Here is a 12,388-nt window from a genome sequence, read left to right on the forward strand (position 1 = left end):
GGCAGGTCTCGTGTGGTGGTGGGGGACACGACACACGCATCCTCGCCGGAAGCCAGAAACACCAGCAGGTCCTGAGGGCTTTGGGGATAGACTTCTGGAGGGGCATTTGTGCTGAGGAACTAACCGGTGGAGCCATGGATGGAGAGGGGAGTCAGAGGTCAGAGGTGGTCCTGGGTGGGACACTGGGGGAGGCCAAAGGGACTTAGATGGTGTGTTGGTCACTGGGGCGTTGAGTGGTCCACACAGCATCACTCTGGGAGTCAGAGTTGGAGGGGAGAGTCGGGTGTGGGACGGTGTAAGCTGGTTCACTGGAGGAGAGTCAGGGCAAGAGACTTTCTCCAAGTGTTTGATGGGGCAGGTAGGAGCGTGGCTCTGAGGCTGGGGTGTCGGAGGGGGCCTGTGTTGAGGCAGCTTCTGGAGGGAAGGGTTTGGCTGGGTCTGCAGGGAGCAAAGAGGGGAGGGAAACAGGTGCTCCCCTCACCCAGCGGCAGCTCCACCTCCCTGGCAGGGCCGGGATGTACTGTGCCGTCCCAACTCTACAGGCGAACAGGCCCCAGGGCTGGGCGGTGATTGGCCGGCCAGCCCCTACATGGGCATGAGAGCCCCTCCTGTGGTCAGTCTTCCGAGGGAGTTGGGCAACTTTGGCATGGTATCTCTCCTCCTTGCCCCCTCATCCTGGGGGCCTGGATGGCTTGAGCCATATAGCCCTGCTGGCAGTATTGGGGGTAACCACGTTGTTGAGCGGAAGCCCCTCGGCTGTGGGGTGTCTGAGGATGGAGCTTTCCCCCTTGCCACCCTGAGCGGATCTCACTGGACTTTCCCTCTGCCCACCACCAGCTCTGCCAGACTCAGCATGGGGCAGGGAGAGCAGACCACAGCTGCCTCTTCACCACCCTGTCCCCCTCTGTTCTCTGCTGGGCACCCCATTGCCTGGGCCCAGCCCGGGGTCTACCGGAGGAGAGGGCACAGGGCTGGGGGTTAAGACAACTGAGGTTTAAGCCCACCCCCACCACTTGATTGGTCTGTGACCTTAGATAAATAGCTCCACCTCTCTGGGCCTTATTTTGCTCATGTGTAAACTAGGACTGAGAGGTTCGATTAGGGCCTTGTTTGAATTCTACTTATGCAGAAAGCCCTTTAACAAATAACACTATTTTCACTATTGGCGGCAACATCTCTATTAGTATCCAGTCCCAGCCTATGTGCCTGCCCGGAGGAGACTAGACCTGGATTTAGCAGACTGACCCCCAAGTTGGGGCTGGACTCTGTCCCTGCTCTCCAGCTTCTCGGTTATCCCACAGCTGGGCAGCTGAGGACAAGGTCCCCGGCGCCTAGCCGCAGCTGGTCCGGCCCTAGTGTGGTGGGGGGGCCTGGCTCTGCCCATCCGGCTCCTGTCTTAGCTTGACCATCTCCAGGACGAGCTTCTCCTTCTCCAGGAAAAGCTTCTCCTTCTGTAGTTGCAGGATTTCCGTCTGAAGGCGCCTCTGCCTCTCCAGCTCCGCTGGCAAGGGGTGCAGGTCGGGCCCGGCCAACAGGGCTTTGGTCCCGGAGGTGCCCATTGCACTGGGACGATGGAAAGGAAAGTAAGTTTTGGGCCAACTGAGAGGCAGAGTGGGAGTCCGAGCCTAGGCCCCCCCTTCCCTCTGCCCCAGCCAGTTCTATCTGGACCTGAGACCAGGTAGCAGGGACTGCTCCCATCCCAGGATCAGCGGCTTGTCCCATGTCCACACTCCACGCCTTCCTGCCCTAAGCTCTCCCTTGGTCATTGGCTTCCTGCAGCCCGTGGGCAAGGAGTGTGAGGGTCAGAGGAAGGTTAGGGGTCGGGGAGCTTCTGTCAGTGCGTGCTATTTCTGTGTGTCCATTTTCCCTGCGTGCTCCCTGTCCTGCAGCCAAAGAAACGGCGTGGCTCAATGGCAAGAGCCCGGGCTTGGGAGTCAGAGGTGGTGGGTTCTAATCCCTGCTCTTCCACTTGCCAGCTGGGTGACTTTGGGTAAATCACTTAACTTCTCTGGGCCTCAGTTATCTCAGCTGTAAAATGGGGATTGAGACTGTGAGCCCCACGTGGGACAACCTCAAGTCACTTCTCTCTGCCTCAGTTACCTCATCTGTGAAATGGGGATTAAGACCGTGAGCCCCATATGGGACAACCTCATTACCTTGTATCTAGCCCAGCGCTTAGAGGAGTGCTTTGCACATAGTAAGCGCTCAACAAATGCCATCCTTATTATTATTATTATCCACCCTCACTCCCCATTTCCCCCGTGGCCCCGCGGGGCTTCCAGCTGTGGGTGGCTGGAAGGACTCGAGATGTGGAAAACCGGTCGGCCGAGCAGGGAATTCCCCCTGCCCCTGCTCCTGGCTAGGGACAGTTCCTGCTTTTGCAGGAGGGGGAAGCGGACACACCTTCGCTTCAGCCTATTGCACGCGGTGGGAGTGTGTGTTTTCGGAGGGAGGAGGGGAGAGAAGAGTCACCATACCCCCACCCCCTGGGTCCCCGAAGTCCCCGGCCTTTGGTTTGGCTCCATCTTGGGGGCCGGGCCAGCTTCGGGCACGTGTCCGGAGCCTCGACCGCTCCCCTAGGCCCCCCTCTCTGACCCTTCCCCCGTGGGGCCCTTTGGGGGGGGGGGTGTCGCTGGGGCTGGGAGAGGCCAGAGGGTCCTTCGGCCACGGATGGGCTCCGGGTCCCGGGCCCCAGCCGCTGTGGGCAGAGGGGCTGGAGCTCACGGCCAGGCCGCCCGGCCGGTCCGGCGCGGGGCCGAGCGGGCATTTGGACGGGCAGGTCCGGTCCGAGCGGGCTCCGGTGAGGTCCCGGCCGGGCACCGCGGCTCCCGGACGCCGGGGGCCCGGGGCCGCCGCTGGGCCAAAGGATCCTTGCGGGGAGCGGGGCGGCCCCCGGCTGGTCCCCGGTCCAGGGATGCTGCCGGTCCTGGCGGTGCAGCAGCAAGAGGCGGGCCCGGGGCAGCGGCCGTGGTTCGTCCGAGCCCGCGGTGCCCGTTCCCTTGCGGGCGTCCAGCGTCAGCTTTTGCCCCTCGTCGCCGACCTCGCCGGGCCTGCGCCGCACCAGCCGGCTGAGCGCCTTCAGCGTGGCGGCATCGCCTCCTCCTCCTTCTCCCTCTTTCTCCTGCTCCTCTTCCTCCTTCTCCCTCTTTCATTCATTCAATAGTGTTTATCGAGCACTTACTATGTGCCTCTTTCTCCTGCTCCTCCTCCTCCTCCTTCTTTCATTCAATAGTGTTTACTGAGCCCTTACTATGCGCCTGTTTCTCCCGCTCCACCTTCCTCATGTTCCTCCCTCTTTCTCCTGCTCCTCCTCCCGCTTCTCCTGCTCCTCCTCCCGCTTCTCCGGCTCCTCCTCCCTCTTTCTCCGGCTCCTCCTCCCGCTCCTCCTCCCGCTCCTCCTCCTCCCTCTTGCTCCGTCTCCTCCCGGTCGCCCCCGGGCTGGTGTGGGGCCTCGGTGCGGCGGAGGGGCCGCCGCCTGTGGGGTCCCCGTCGGCCCGGGCTCAGACGGCCCTCCGCCACCGTCAGAAACTTTTCCCCCCTCGACAACTTTATCCGCTTCGGCTTGGGCGCGGCGGCCGTGACCAGGGCGGCCGGGGGCCGGGTCGGCCGGGCAGGGGGCAGGGGGCCGCGGGGAGAGAAAGGACCGGAGCCCCGCACTCCCTCCGCCCGGCGGGGTTAGGGCCCGTCCGCCGCGGGTTCTGACGTCGCCGGCAGCGGCCCGAGGGAGAGGCCGCCGATTGCTCCGGTAACAGTCCCGGACGGGCTCCCCAGCGGGAGGACAGAACCGCCCGGCGGCCCCAGCCCCGCTCCGCCCCCGCCCCATCGGTCTCCTCCCCCCGCCCCGCCACACCAACCGTCTCTGATGCCCTTCCCCCAACGCTCCGCATCTCCCACAGTGTCACTCCCCATCTCTCTCTCTCTCTGTCTCCCGTTATCTCCCTCCTTGATCTCTCTCTCTCTCTCCTGGTCTTTCCAGCCTCCATCTTTCTCCCGCAGTGTCTCCCCCTCTATCGTTCTCTCTCTCTCTCTCTTTCTCCCTCCCCCCGGCTGTCTGTCCAGTCTCTCGGCCCGGCCTCCGGCCCGGGGGCCCGCGGTCCCGCCGCCCTCCCCGGGCTCGGCCTCCCCGGGCCGCCCTGCCCCTGCAGCGCCCCCTCGCGGTCCCGCTGTCTTCCCCGGGCCGCCCTGCCCCTGCAGCGCCCCCTCGCGGTCTCGCTGCCCTCCCCGGGCCGCCCTGTCTTTGTAGCGCCCCCTCGCGGTCTCGCTGCCCTCCCCGGGCCGCCTTGTCTTTGTAGCGCCCCCTCGCGGTCCCGCGGTCCCTCCGGGCCGCCTTGCCCCTGCAGCGCCCCCTCGCGGTCCGGTGACCCCGATCCCGCTGCACGGCTTCCCCGGGCCGCCCTGTCCCTGCAGCGCCCCCTCGCGGTCCCGCCACCGCGGTCCCGCTGCTCGGCCTCCCCGGGGCGCCCTGCCCGTGCAGCGCCCCCTCGCGGCCCCGAGATCTCTCGGCTCGCCCGCACACCCGGATCGGCCGAGCGCTGGATGGGATCGGGTCAGCTCCCAATCAACCCATCGAACGTATTCATTGAGCTTTTACCTTGTGCACAGCACTGTCCTAGACGCTTGGGAGCGTAAACCACAACATTATAACAGACATATTTCCTGCCCACAACCATTTTACAATTTAGAGGGGCAGGCGGACATTAATATGAATAAATGAATTACGGATATGAACGTAAGTTCTATGGGGTTGGAAGCAGGGGTGTTGAATAAAGGGAGCAAATCAGGGCAACTTGTGAAGCAGCATGAGCTAGTGGATAGAACACAGACTTGGGGCTCAGAAGGACTGGGTTCTAATTCTGGTTCCACCACTAGTCTGTTGTGTGATCTTGGGCAAGTCACTTCACTTCTCCGTGACTCAGTTACCTCATCAGTAAAATGGGGATTAAGACTGTGAGCCTCATGCGGGGACACGGACTGACAGACATAATTTTAGTGATAGACTGAATATATGTTTCGAATGAGACCGAGGAGTCAAGGATAACTCCAATATTCTAGACTTCTTTAGACAGTCTTCTGGATGGTAAACCTGGTGTGGGCAGAGATTGTCTCCCTTTTTTGCTGAATTTTACCTTCCAAGTACTTAGTACAGTGCTCTGCACACATTAAGAGCTCAATAAATATGATTGAAGATTACTGACCTGTGAGATAGGAAGGATGGTGGTGCTGTCTACAGTGATAGGAAAGTCCTGGGGGAGGACAAGGTTTGCGTGGAAAGATAAGGAGTTGTGCATATTAAATGTGAGATGACAGCAAGACATCCAAGAAGAGCTGTCTTGAAGGCAGAAGGAAATGCGAGACTGCAGAGAAGGAGAATGACCAAGATTGGAGATGTAGATATTTCATACTGTGCCTCCGCCTCACCTACCTCGCTGACGACACCTCCCTCACGTTCTCGCTCAGGCCTGGAACTTTCTCCTATTTCACACCCATCATACCACCACTCTCCCCACCTTTAAAACCTTCCAAAATCACATCTCCAAGAAGGCTTCCTTGACTAAGACCTCATCGCCCCATCCTCCCTCCCTTCTTTATCACCTAGGCACTCGCTGTATAGGATACTTTGCTACTCACCCCACCCTCAGCCCCAAAGTGTTTCTATCCTTATCTCTTTCCCTTTTCTGCCGTTTACTTCAATGTCTGTCTCCTCCTTTAGACTGTGATCTCCTTGGGAACAGCATCATGTTTACCAACTCTATTGCATTGTACTTTCTTGAGCACTTAGTACAGTGCTTTGCAATCAATCTGTCAATCAATTGGTGGTATTTATTGAGCACTTACTGTATACAGAGGACTGTACTAAGTGCTTGGTGGAATAGGTAACAATAGACACATTCCCTGCCCACAAGGAGCTTAGAGTCTAGAGGGGGAGAAAGACATTAATAGAAATAAATTACCGATATGTACATAAGTGCTGGGGGGCTGCGAGGAGGGATGAATTTGCACACAGTAAGGACTCAATAATTACCATCGATTGACTGATTTTGAGCCACGGGACTCAGAAGCAAGAGGTAGGAGGAGGGACGAGGGTGTTAAAATGATATCGGGCAGAGAGGCTTCTGGGACCTCGGTGCTCCAGACAGAGGCCAGGCCATTTGAAATTGGGACCCTCCCCATGATATGAAGCCACTCTAGAGTTGCTGGGGGCAGAGGTTAGGCGTCGGGGGCCACTTTCAGGGGTCTGAATGCCAGCTGGAGGCTGGGGGCGAGGGGTTGGGGACTAGGGGTTGAGGGCAAGGGCTGGGGGCTGGGGGCTGGGACCTGGAGCAGGGGCCCTGGGGGATAGTAGTTTGGAGCCGGAGCTGGGGGCTGGGGGTTGTCTGGGGGCTGGGGGTAGGGCTAGGGGCAGGAGCTGGGAACTATGGGGAAGGAGCCATGGACGGGGGCCTGAAGTGGAGACTTGGGGAGTTGGAAGTTGGGAGCGGAAACTAGTGACTGGAAGTTGGAGCTGAGGGCTCAGAGGCCCCGCCCAGCGGTCTGAATGCCAGGGAGCAGAAGCTGCCCCTCACTGCACGAGAAGCAGCATAGTGGATAGACAATGGGCCCAGGAGCCAAAAAGACCTGGATTCTGATCTCAGCTCCGCCACTCGTCTGCTGTGTGACATTGGGCAAATCCCTTAACTTCTCTGTCCCTCATTTACCTCATCTGTAAAATGGATTAAGACTGCGAGCCCCATGAGGGACAGGGATCGTATCCAAGCTCATCTCTACTCCAGCACTTAGATCAGTGCCCGGCACCTGGCGTGTGCTTAACAAATACCGTTAAAAAAAAAAAAGGAGCTGCAGGGTAGGGGCTGGGGGCAGGAGCTGAGAGTTGGGACGTGGAGCTGGGGACTAGGGGAGGTTAGAAATTGGGGGCTCAGGGGCCAAGTTCAGGGGGTCTGGACGCCTGGGAGCAGAAGCTGCCCCTCCCCGCTGCTTCCAGAAAGGCCAGAGCTCCAAACTCTAAATTCACTTTTGACAAAGAATGGCCAAAGCAGATTAAGCTCGTTAATCCTCGATAATGGTTTCAGGATCTCTTTAACCAATAAGGACAGGCAAGGCCCGGTCCCGCTCTGCACATATCTCTATTGTCGCTGCCGCCGCTCCTTCCCCATTCTCCTCCGCGGCTCCGAGATGCTATCTGGGCCGGCGGCCAACCGGGCCTGGCTAATCCCCGCTTCCTCGGCCCGGCCGAGATGGGCCCGATTGCCGTTTGCCGATTGCCGCGACGTCGGCTTTATGAAACCAGGCCCCAAATCCCCTAATTCTGGGATCAAAGGAGGCTTCTCCGCCCAGTCTCCGCAGCGAAAGGCGCCGATGAAAAGGAGCGATCGGAAGAGCTTCCTACGGCGGGCGGGCGGTGGCGGGGGCGAGGGGGAGGTGGTGGGTCCTGGCCCGGCTAGCGGGGCGGACAGGGACAGAGGAAGGACAAAATGGGGCAAGGGGGCGGGCGGGGAAGACCGACAGAGATGAAGGTCCAGAGACCTGAAAGAGAAGGGAGGGAGAGTCACAGAGGTGGTAGAGATAAGCAGAGACAGAGATGACAAAGAGTAGACCGCAAACTGACCACCCGCTCTCTCCATCTTCAAAACTCTGCTATAATCCCATCTCCTCCAGGAAGCTTTCCCTGACTAGTCTTATTTCCCCTTCCGCACCATCTGTACCCTTGTGTCTGTCCCCACCCAGCGCACTGGCTTGCCCCCTTTCCTTCCTCCTCGCCTACTGCTGGCCCTGCCGTACATGTTGCTCAACTCTGCCGCTTCCCCTACCTTTCATTTTCTTTCGTGACTGCTTCCGCAGCATGACTCTCAGTCTCTATTCTCCCTTTCCTGTCTCAGTCTCTCGGACCCCACGCGATCGTCTTTGGCTTCCTCCTCTCCTTGCCCCATCTTTGGCCTCCTCTTCCTGACCCGTCTCTGGCCTCCTCTTCTTGTCCCTTCTGTTACCTCCTCCTCTCTCTTCCCCATCTCTGGCCTCCTCCTCCTCCCTGCTCATCCGTGGCCTCCTCTCTCTGCCCCGTCTCTGGCCTCCTCCTCCTCCCTGCTCATCCATGGCCTCCTCTCTCTGCCCCGTCTCTGACCTTCTCCTCACCCTTCCCCATCTCTGGCCTTTTCCTCTCACTGACCCTTATCTGGCCTCCTCCGCTCTCTGCTCATCTCTATCCTCCTCCTCTCTCTTCCCCATCTCTGGCCTCGTCCTCCTCCCTGCTCATCCATGGCCTCCTCTCTCTGCCCTGTCTCTGGCCTCCTCCTCTCGCTGCCCCTGATCTGGCCTCCTCCTCTCTCTGTTCATCTCTATCCTCCTTCTCCTCTCCCTTCCCCATTTCTGGCCTCCTCCTCTCCCTGCCCATCCATGGCCTCCTCTCCTTGCCCCATCTCTGGTCTCCTCCTCCCTCTGCCCCATTTCTGGCCTCCTGCTGCTTCAGTACTTTCAGTGGCCCTCCGGTTCTGGGAGGTGAGTGTCGGGATGGATAACGGAGGAGCCCTTTCCGGGCCCGGGGGTGGGGGCCTCCACTCTGCCTCCCCCGCCCATCCAGGCGGGCACAACGGCTCCTTCAATCCCCACTCGAGATGGCAGGCTGAGATTCCTCTGGGCTCTGTTTCGGGCGGATTAACTGAATCTGAGCCCTGCACTGACCCCGCACAAAGCGGGTGAGATTAGGGGGAGTTAGTTTCATTCACAGGGGTTTACCGTTTTCTTTCCCAGGGATTAGCGGAGGGTTTATAGATTGGAATCCTCGTATTTAAGGCGGCGAGGTGCGGCACGCCAGCCAGCACTCTTCGCCGGGCCCTCTGGACCCGGGCAGCCCGGACTCCACGGACCCCACGGCCGCACCCCTGGCCGTCCGACCGTCCGATCCACGCCCTCCCCACCGCTGGCCGGCCGAGCCCCAGCTCGGGTCAGGGCAGGCCGGCCGCCCGCCTCCTCGGGGTGGGCATGTCCTCGGCCAGCCCGCTGGGCACGGGCGCGCCGGGCAGGAGGGGCCCCCGGAAACCCTGCTCCTTTACCATCGACAACATTCTGGCTCGCCCTCCCGAGCGGAATCCCCCCTCCCTGCAGCCCTTCTGCCTACGAGCGGGGGTCCCTAGCGGAGGAGGCCCCGGGCCGTGCGGGCTCCGGGCACCCTCCGGGGCGCTCCGGGAGGACAGCCAGGACCGGGAGGAGGTGGAGTCGGCCGTCTGCGGCTGCGGCTGTTGCTGCTGCTGCCCTCCCCTGCACCCAGCTGGCACCCGACCCCTGCAGGACCCCGCTGCTTGGATAGGCGAGTACTGAGTACCCCTTCCCACCGGCCCCAGGGATGTGAGGGGGATGGAACAGTGCCCCGGGGGAGGGGTGGGGAGAGTTAGGGTTCCTGCCTAGGTACTTCAAGACCCAGACAGTAACGGGAGGGGAAATGGGAGTAAGTCTTGCCCACTGCTCTCTCCTTCCTATTGGCTCCTGCCCACTCCCCCATGCTGTCCCCTGGGTCCTGTCCGCTCCATGATTTCTGGAGGATTCTAACCACCCCCCACCCTTGCTGCTCAGAGGGTCCTGTCCATTCCCCCATGCTGCCCATTGGATCCCGTCCACTTCCCTGGACTGTCCACTGGGTCCTGCCCCCTCCTTTGTGCTGTCTAGAAGGTTCTGTTGGCTCTGCTCCTCTGCTCAGTGGCTCCTGTCCACTCTCCCAAGCTGTTCATTGGGTTCTGTCCACTCCTTCATGCTGTCCACTGGGTCCTATCCATTTCTCTACACTGCTCGCTGCATCCTGTCCACTCACCTATGCTGCTTATAGGGTCCGGTCCACTCCCTTGTGCTGCCCACTGGATCTTGTCCACCTCCCTGAGCTGTCCACTGGGTCCTGCCCACACCTCTGTGCTGTGTAGTCTCTGCCTCTCCATCTCTCACCTTCTCTTGCCTCCGTTTCCCTCTCTCTCAGTCTCCATCTCTCTGGTCCTGCCCAGCCCCCATTGCTTCTGGCCCCTGCTTAGTCCCGCCCAGCCCCTGCCCGCCCCGACCCCTGCCTCCGCCAGGCCCCCAGGAAGGTGTGGAACGTAGCGCTGAGAGGTTCCTACTGCCCTGCAGCAGACTGCAGGTTCCCCTGGTCGGTGAAGCTGATCCCTGCTCCGGGCCGGGCGGGGAAGGGGCCCCGTGGACCACCGCTGCAGCCCCTGCAGCCCCCGCAGCCCCTTCAGCGACGAACGCGTCGACACCGCACCATCTTCAGCGAGGAGCAGCTGCAGGCGCTGGAGACGCTGTTCCTGCAGAACCCGTACCCAGACGTGCTCACCCGCGAACACCTGGCCAGCCGCATCCACCTCAAGGAGGAGAGGGTGGAGGTGGGCCTGACCCAGACCTCTGCGGGCCCCCAGACCCAGTGTCACCCCTGGATGATCTCCCCTACCCAAATCCCCACGGGGCCCCCACCCCCAGACTCCCTTTTGGTCCCCAGACCCACACTCCCGCCCGAGTCCCCAGACTCAGCTTTGCCCCTAGTGGGTCCTCCCGACTCAGATTCCCCGCCAGACCCCCAGACTCAGCCTTACCCCTGGCCTTTCCCCCGACCCAGACCCCTGGCCAGTTCCCTGCAACCTGGCCTTGCCCCTGGCCGGTCCCCCCGACCCAAGCCCCTGCCAGGCCCCCATATCTAGACTTGCCCCTGCCCTAACCCCTGGGCTCAGCCTTGCCCCTGGCTGGCTCCCCCTCATCCCAGACCCCTGCCAGGTCCCCAGACCCAGGCTTGTCCCCGGCTGGTCCCCTTGGCCCAGACCACTGGATAGCTGGACCTCCTGACCAGCTTCTTTGCTCTTGCAGGTCTGGTTCAAAAATCGCAGAGCCAAGTGGCGGCACCAGAAACGAGCCTCGGCTTCTGCACTGCTGCTGCAGGGCCCTAACGCTCCTGAGGACAGTTTCTAGGGGGCCCTAGGGCGAGGGAAGGCCTCTAGAGATCTGATGAGGGGGTGTCCAGAAGGATGGGGGCATGACTCTTAGGGCCGGGGCATCCGGGGTCTCCCAGGAAGGGGCTGGAGGGTACAGAATCGCCAGGGCTGAGGTAGGCACAGAGTCCCTAGGGCTGGTGGGGGGGGGTCAGAGACCCTAAGACCTAGGGGAGGGGGAGTTGGGACAGAGTCCCTATGGATGGCGAGGTGTGGGGCAAGGTCCCTAGAGATGGGGGGCCCAGGGTACCTAGGAATAGGGGGTAGGGCTCCTAGGGCCAGATGGGGGGAATGGCTTCCTGCCTCAGAGCTGAGTGAGCCTTTTCCGTGGGGCCTGGGACCACAGGGAGCCAGGAACAGATATGGTTGGGGAGGGGACTGGATCTCCTCCTTTGGGATAAAGGTCCCAGTCTTCTGCAGCATGTCTGCAGCTTTTTTATCCTGAGGGGTCAGCTGAGGGCTTGGTGGTGGGCTGATCCTGCCCCTGGCCTCTGGACCCTGGCTTCTCCCTGATCCTTAAGGGAAGGAAGGGGAAGGAACCGAAACCCCTCCCTAATTGGAAACCCCTCCCTAATTGCCCCATCCTTCCTCTGCAGTCCCCTCTCCTAGGCATCACTGATGCCTGGTTCTGCTCACTTTCTGCCACTGAAGGGAGCAGGGATTTGGGGCCCAGAGAGGTAGATGGTGTCTTCCAAGTCACACAGCCTGGGCAGTGGGCCAGAATGGGCCCAGGAGTCCCTCCTCACCCTCCCTCTTGCCCAGCTGGTACAGAGCTGTCCCTCCAGTAGGTCTGTTGTCCCGAGCCTCTGTCTGGCCAGCCGGGGGCTACTGCTCCAGGAACGGGTAGGGTTGGTGAGATTCTATGGGGGAGGACCTTCCTCACCTTTTGGGCTCATCTCCCTCCCTCCAGTCAACTACTCCATCGCCAACAGGATTTATGGAGTGCTTAAGTGTGCAAAGCACTGCCATGAGTGCTTGGGAGAAGAGTAAGATAGAGCAAGCGGACCAGTTCCCTGCCCTCAAGGAGTTTGCAGTCTAGAGGGGAAGACAGATACTGGGTAGGGGAAGAAGGGAAGATGTGCAAGGAGTAGGGTGTGTACAAAAGTGGATGTAAATTCTGCAGAAGGGGAAGGCCCGGCTGTGGCTCCTGCCTGCCCACATAGGCCGTAGTCGGAGGAGGATCAGTCGGGGGTGGGGAGGGCAGGGTGGGGCACCCGGGCTGATCAACCACTGCACCGCCCAGCCCCAGTCAAGCCACCAGCCCCCCCCAAACGCTGACCGAGGAGGGGTCACTGGGGGATTCGTGTCGGGGGGAGGGGTCGGACTGGCTTGCCCCCCTCATTGGCCACTCGAAGTTCATGCATTCAATCGTATTTATTGAGCGCTTCCTCTGTGCGGAGCACTGGACTATTTGCTTGGAATGTGCAATCGGGCAA

General features: G+C 60.8%; 1 protein-coding gene across 1 annotated transcript; it reads left to right on the forward strand.

Annotated features, from left to right (window-relative positions):
• The first annotated feature begins 8,414 nt into the window (after nucleotides 1-8,414).
• GSC2 (goosecoid homeobox 2) lies at nucleotides 8,415-11,062 on the forward strand. The gene is made up of 3 exons (XM_001516921.4): nucleotides 8,415-9,302; nucleotides 10,058-10,355; nucleotides 10,831-11,062. The coding sequence occupies exons 1-3, from the start codon at nucleotides 8,974-8,976 to the stop codon at nucleotides 10,930-10,932; spliced, it is 729 nt and encodes a 242-aa protein (XP_001516971.2). The 5' UTR covers nucleotides 8,415-8,973; the 3' UTR covers nucleotides 10,933-11,062.
• Nucleotides 11,063-12,388: the final 1,326 nt, after the last annotated feature.

This window comes from Ornithorhynchus anatinus, chromosome 21 (assembly GCF_004115215.2).
Source record: "Ornithorhynchus anatinus isolate Pmale09 chromosome 21, mOrnAna1.pri.v4, whole genome shotgun sequence".
Taxonomy (NCBI): Eukaryota; Metazoa; Chordata; class Mammalia; order Monotremata; family Ornithorhynchidae; genus Ornithorhynchus; species Ornithorhynchus anatinus.

What these genes read in the sequence shown, in the direction of transcription:
- GSC2 (XM_001516921.4), top strand. Translation starts at nt 8,974, where the DNA reads ATGTCCTCGGCCAGCCCGCTGGGCACGGGCGCGCCGGGCAGGAGGGGC. An exon ending in CCCGCTGCTTGGATAGGCGA is followed by an intron (nt 9,303 to 10,057) that starts GTACTGAGTACC and finishes CCAGGCCCCCAG; the next exon opens with GAAGGTGTGGAACGTAGCGC. An exon ending in TCAAGGAGGAGAGGGTGGAG is followed by an intron (nt 10,356 to 10,830) that starts GTGGGCCTGACC and finishes TTGCTCTTGCAG; the next exon opens with GTCTGGTTCAAAAATCGCAG.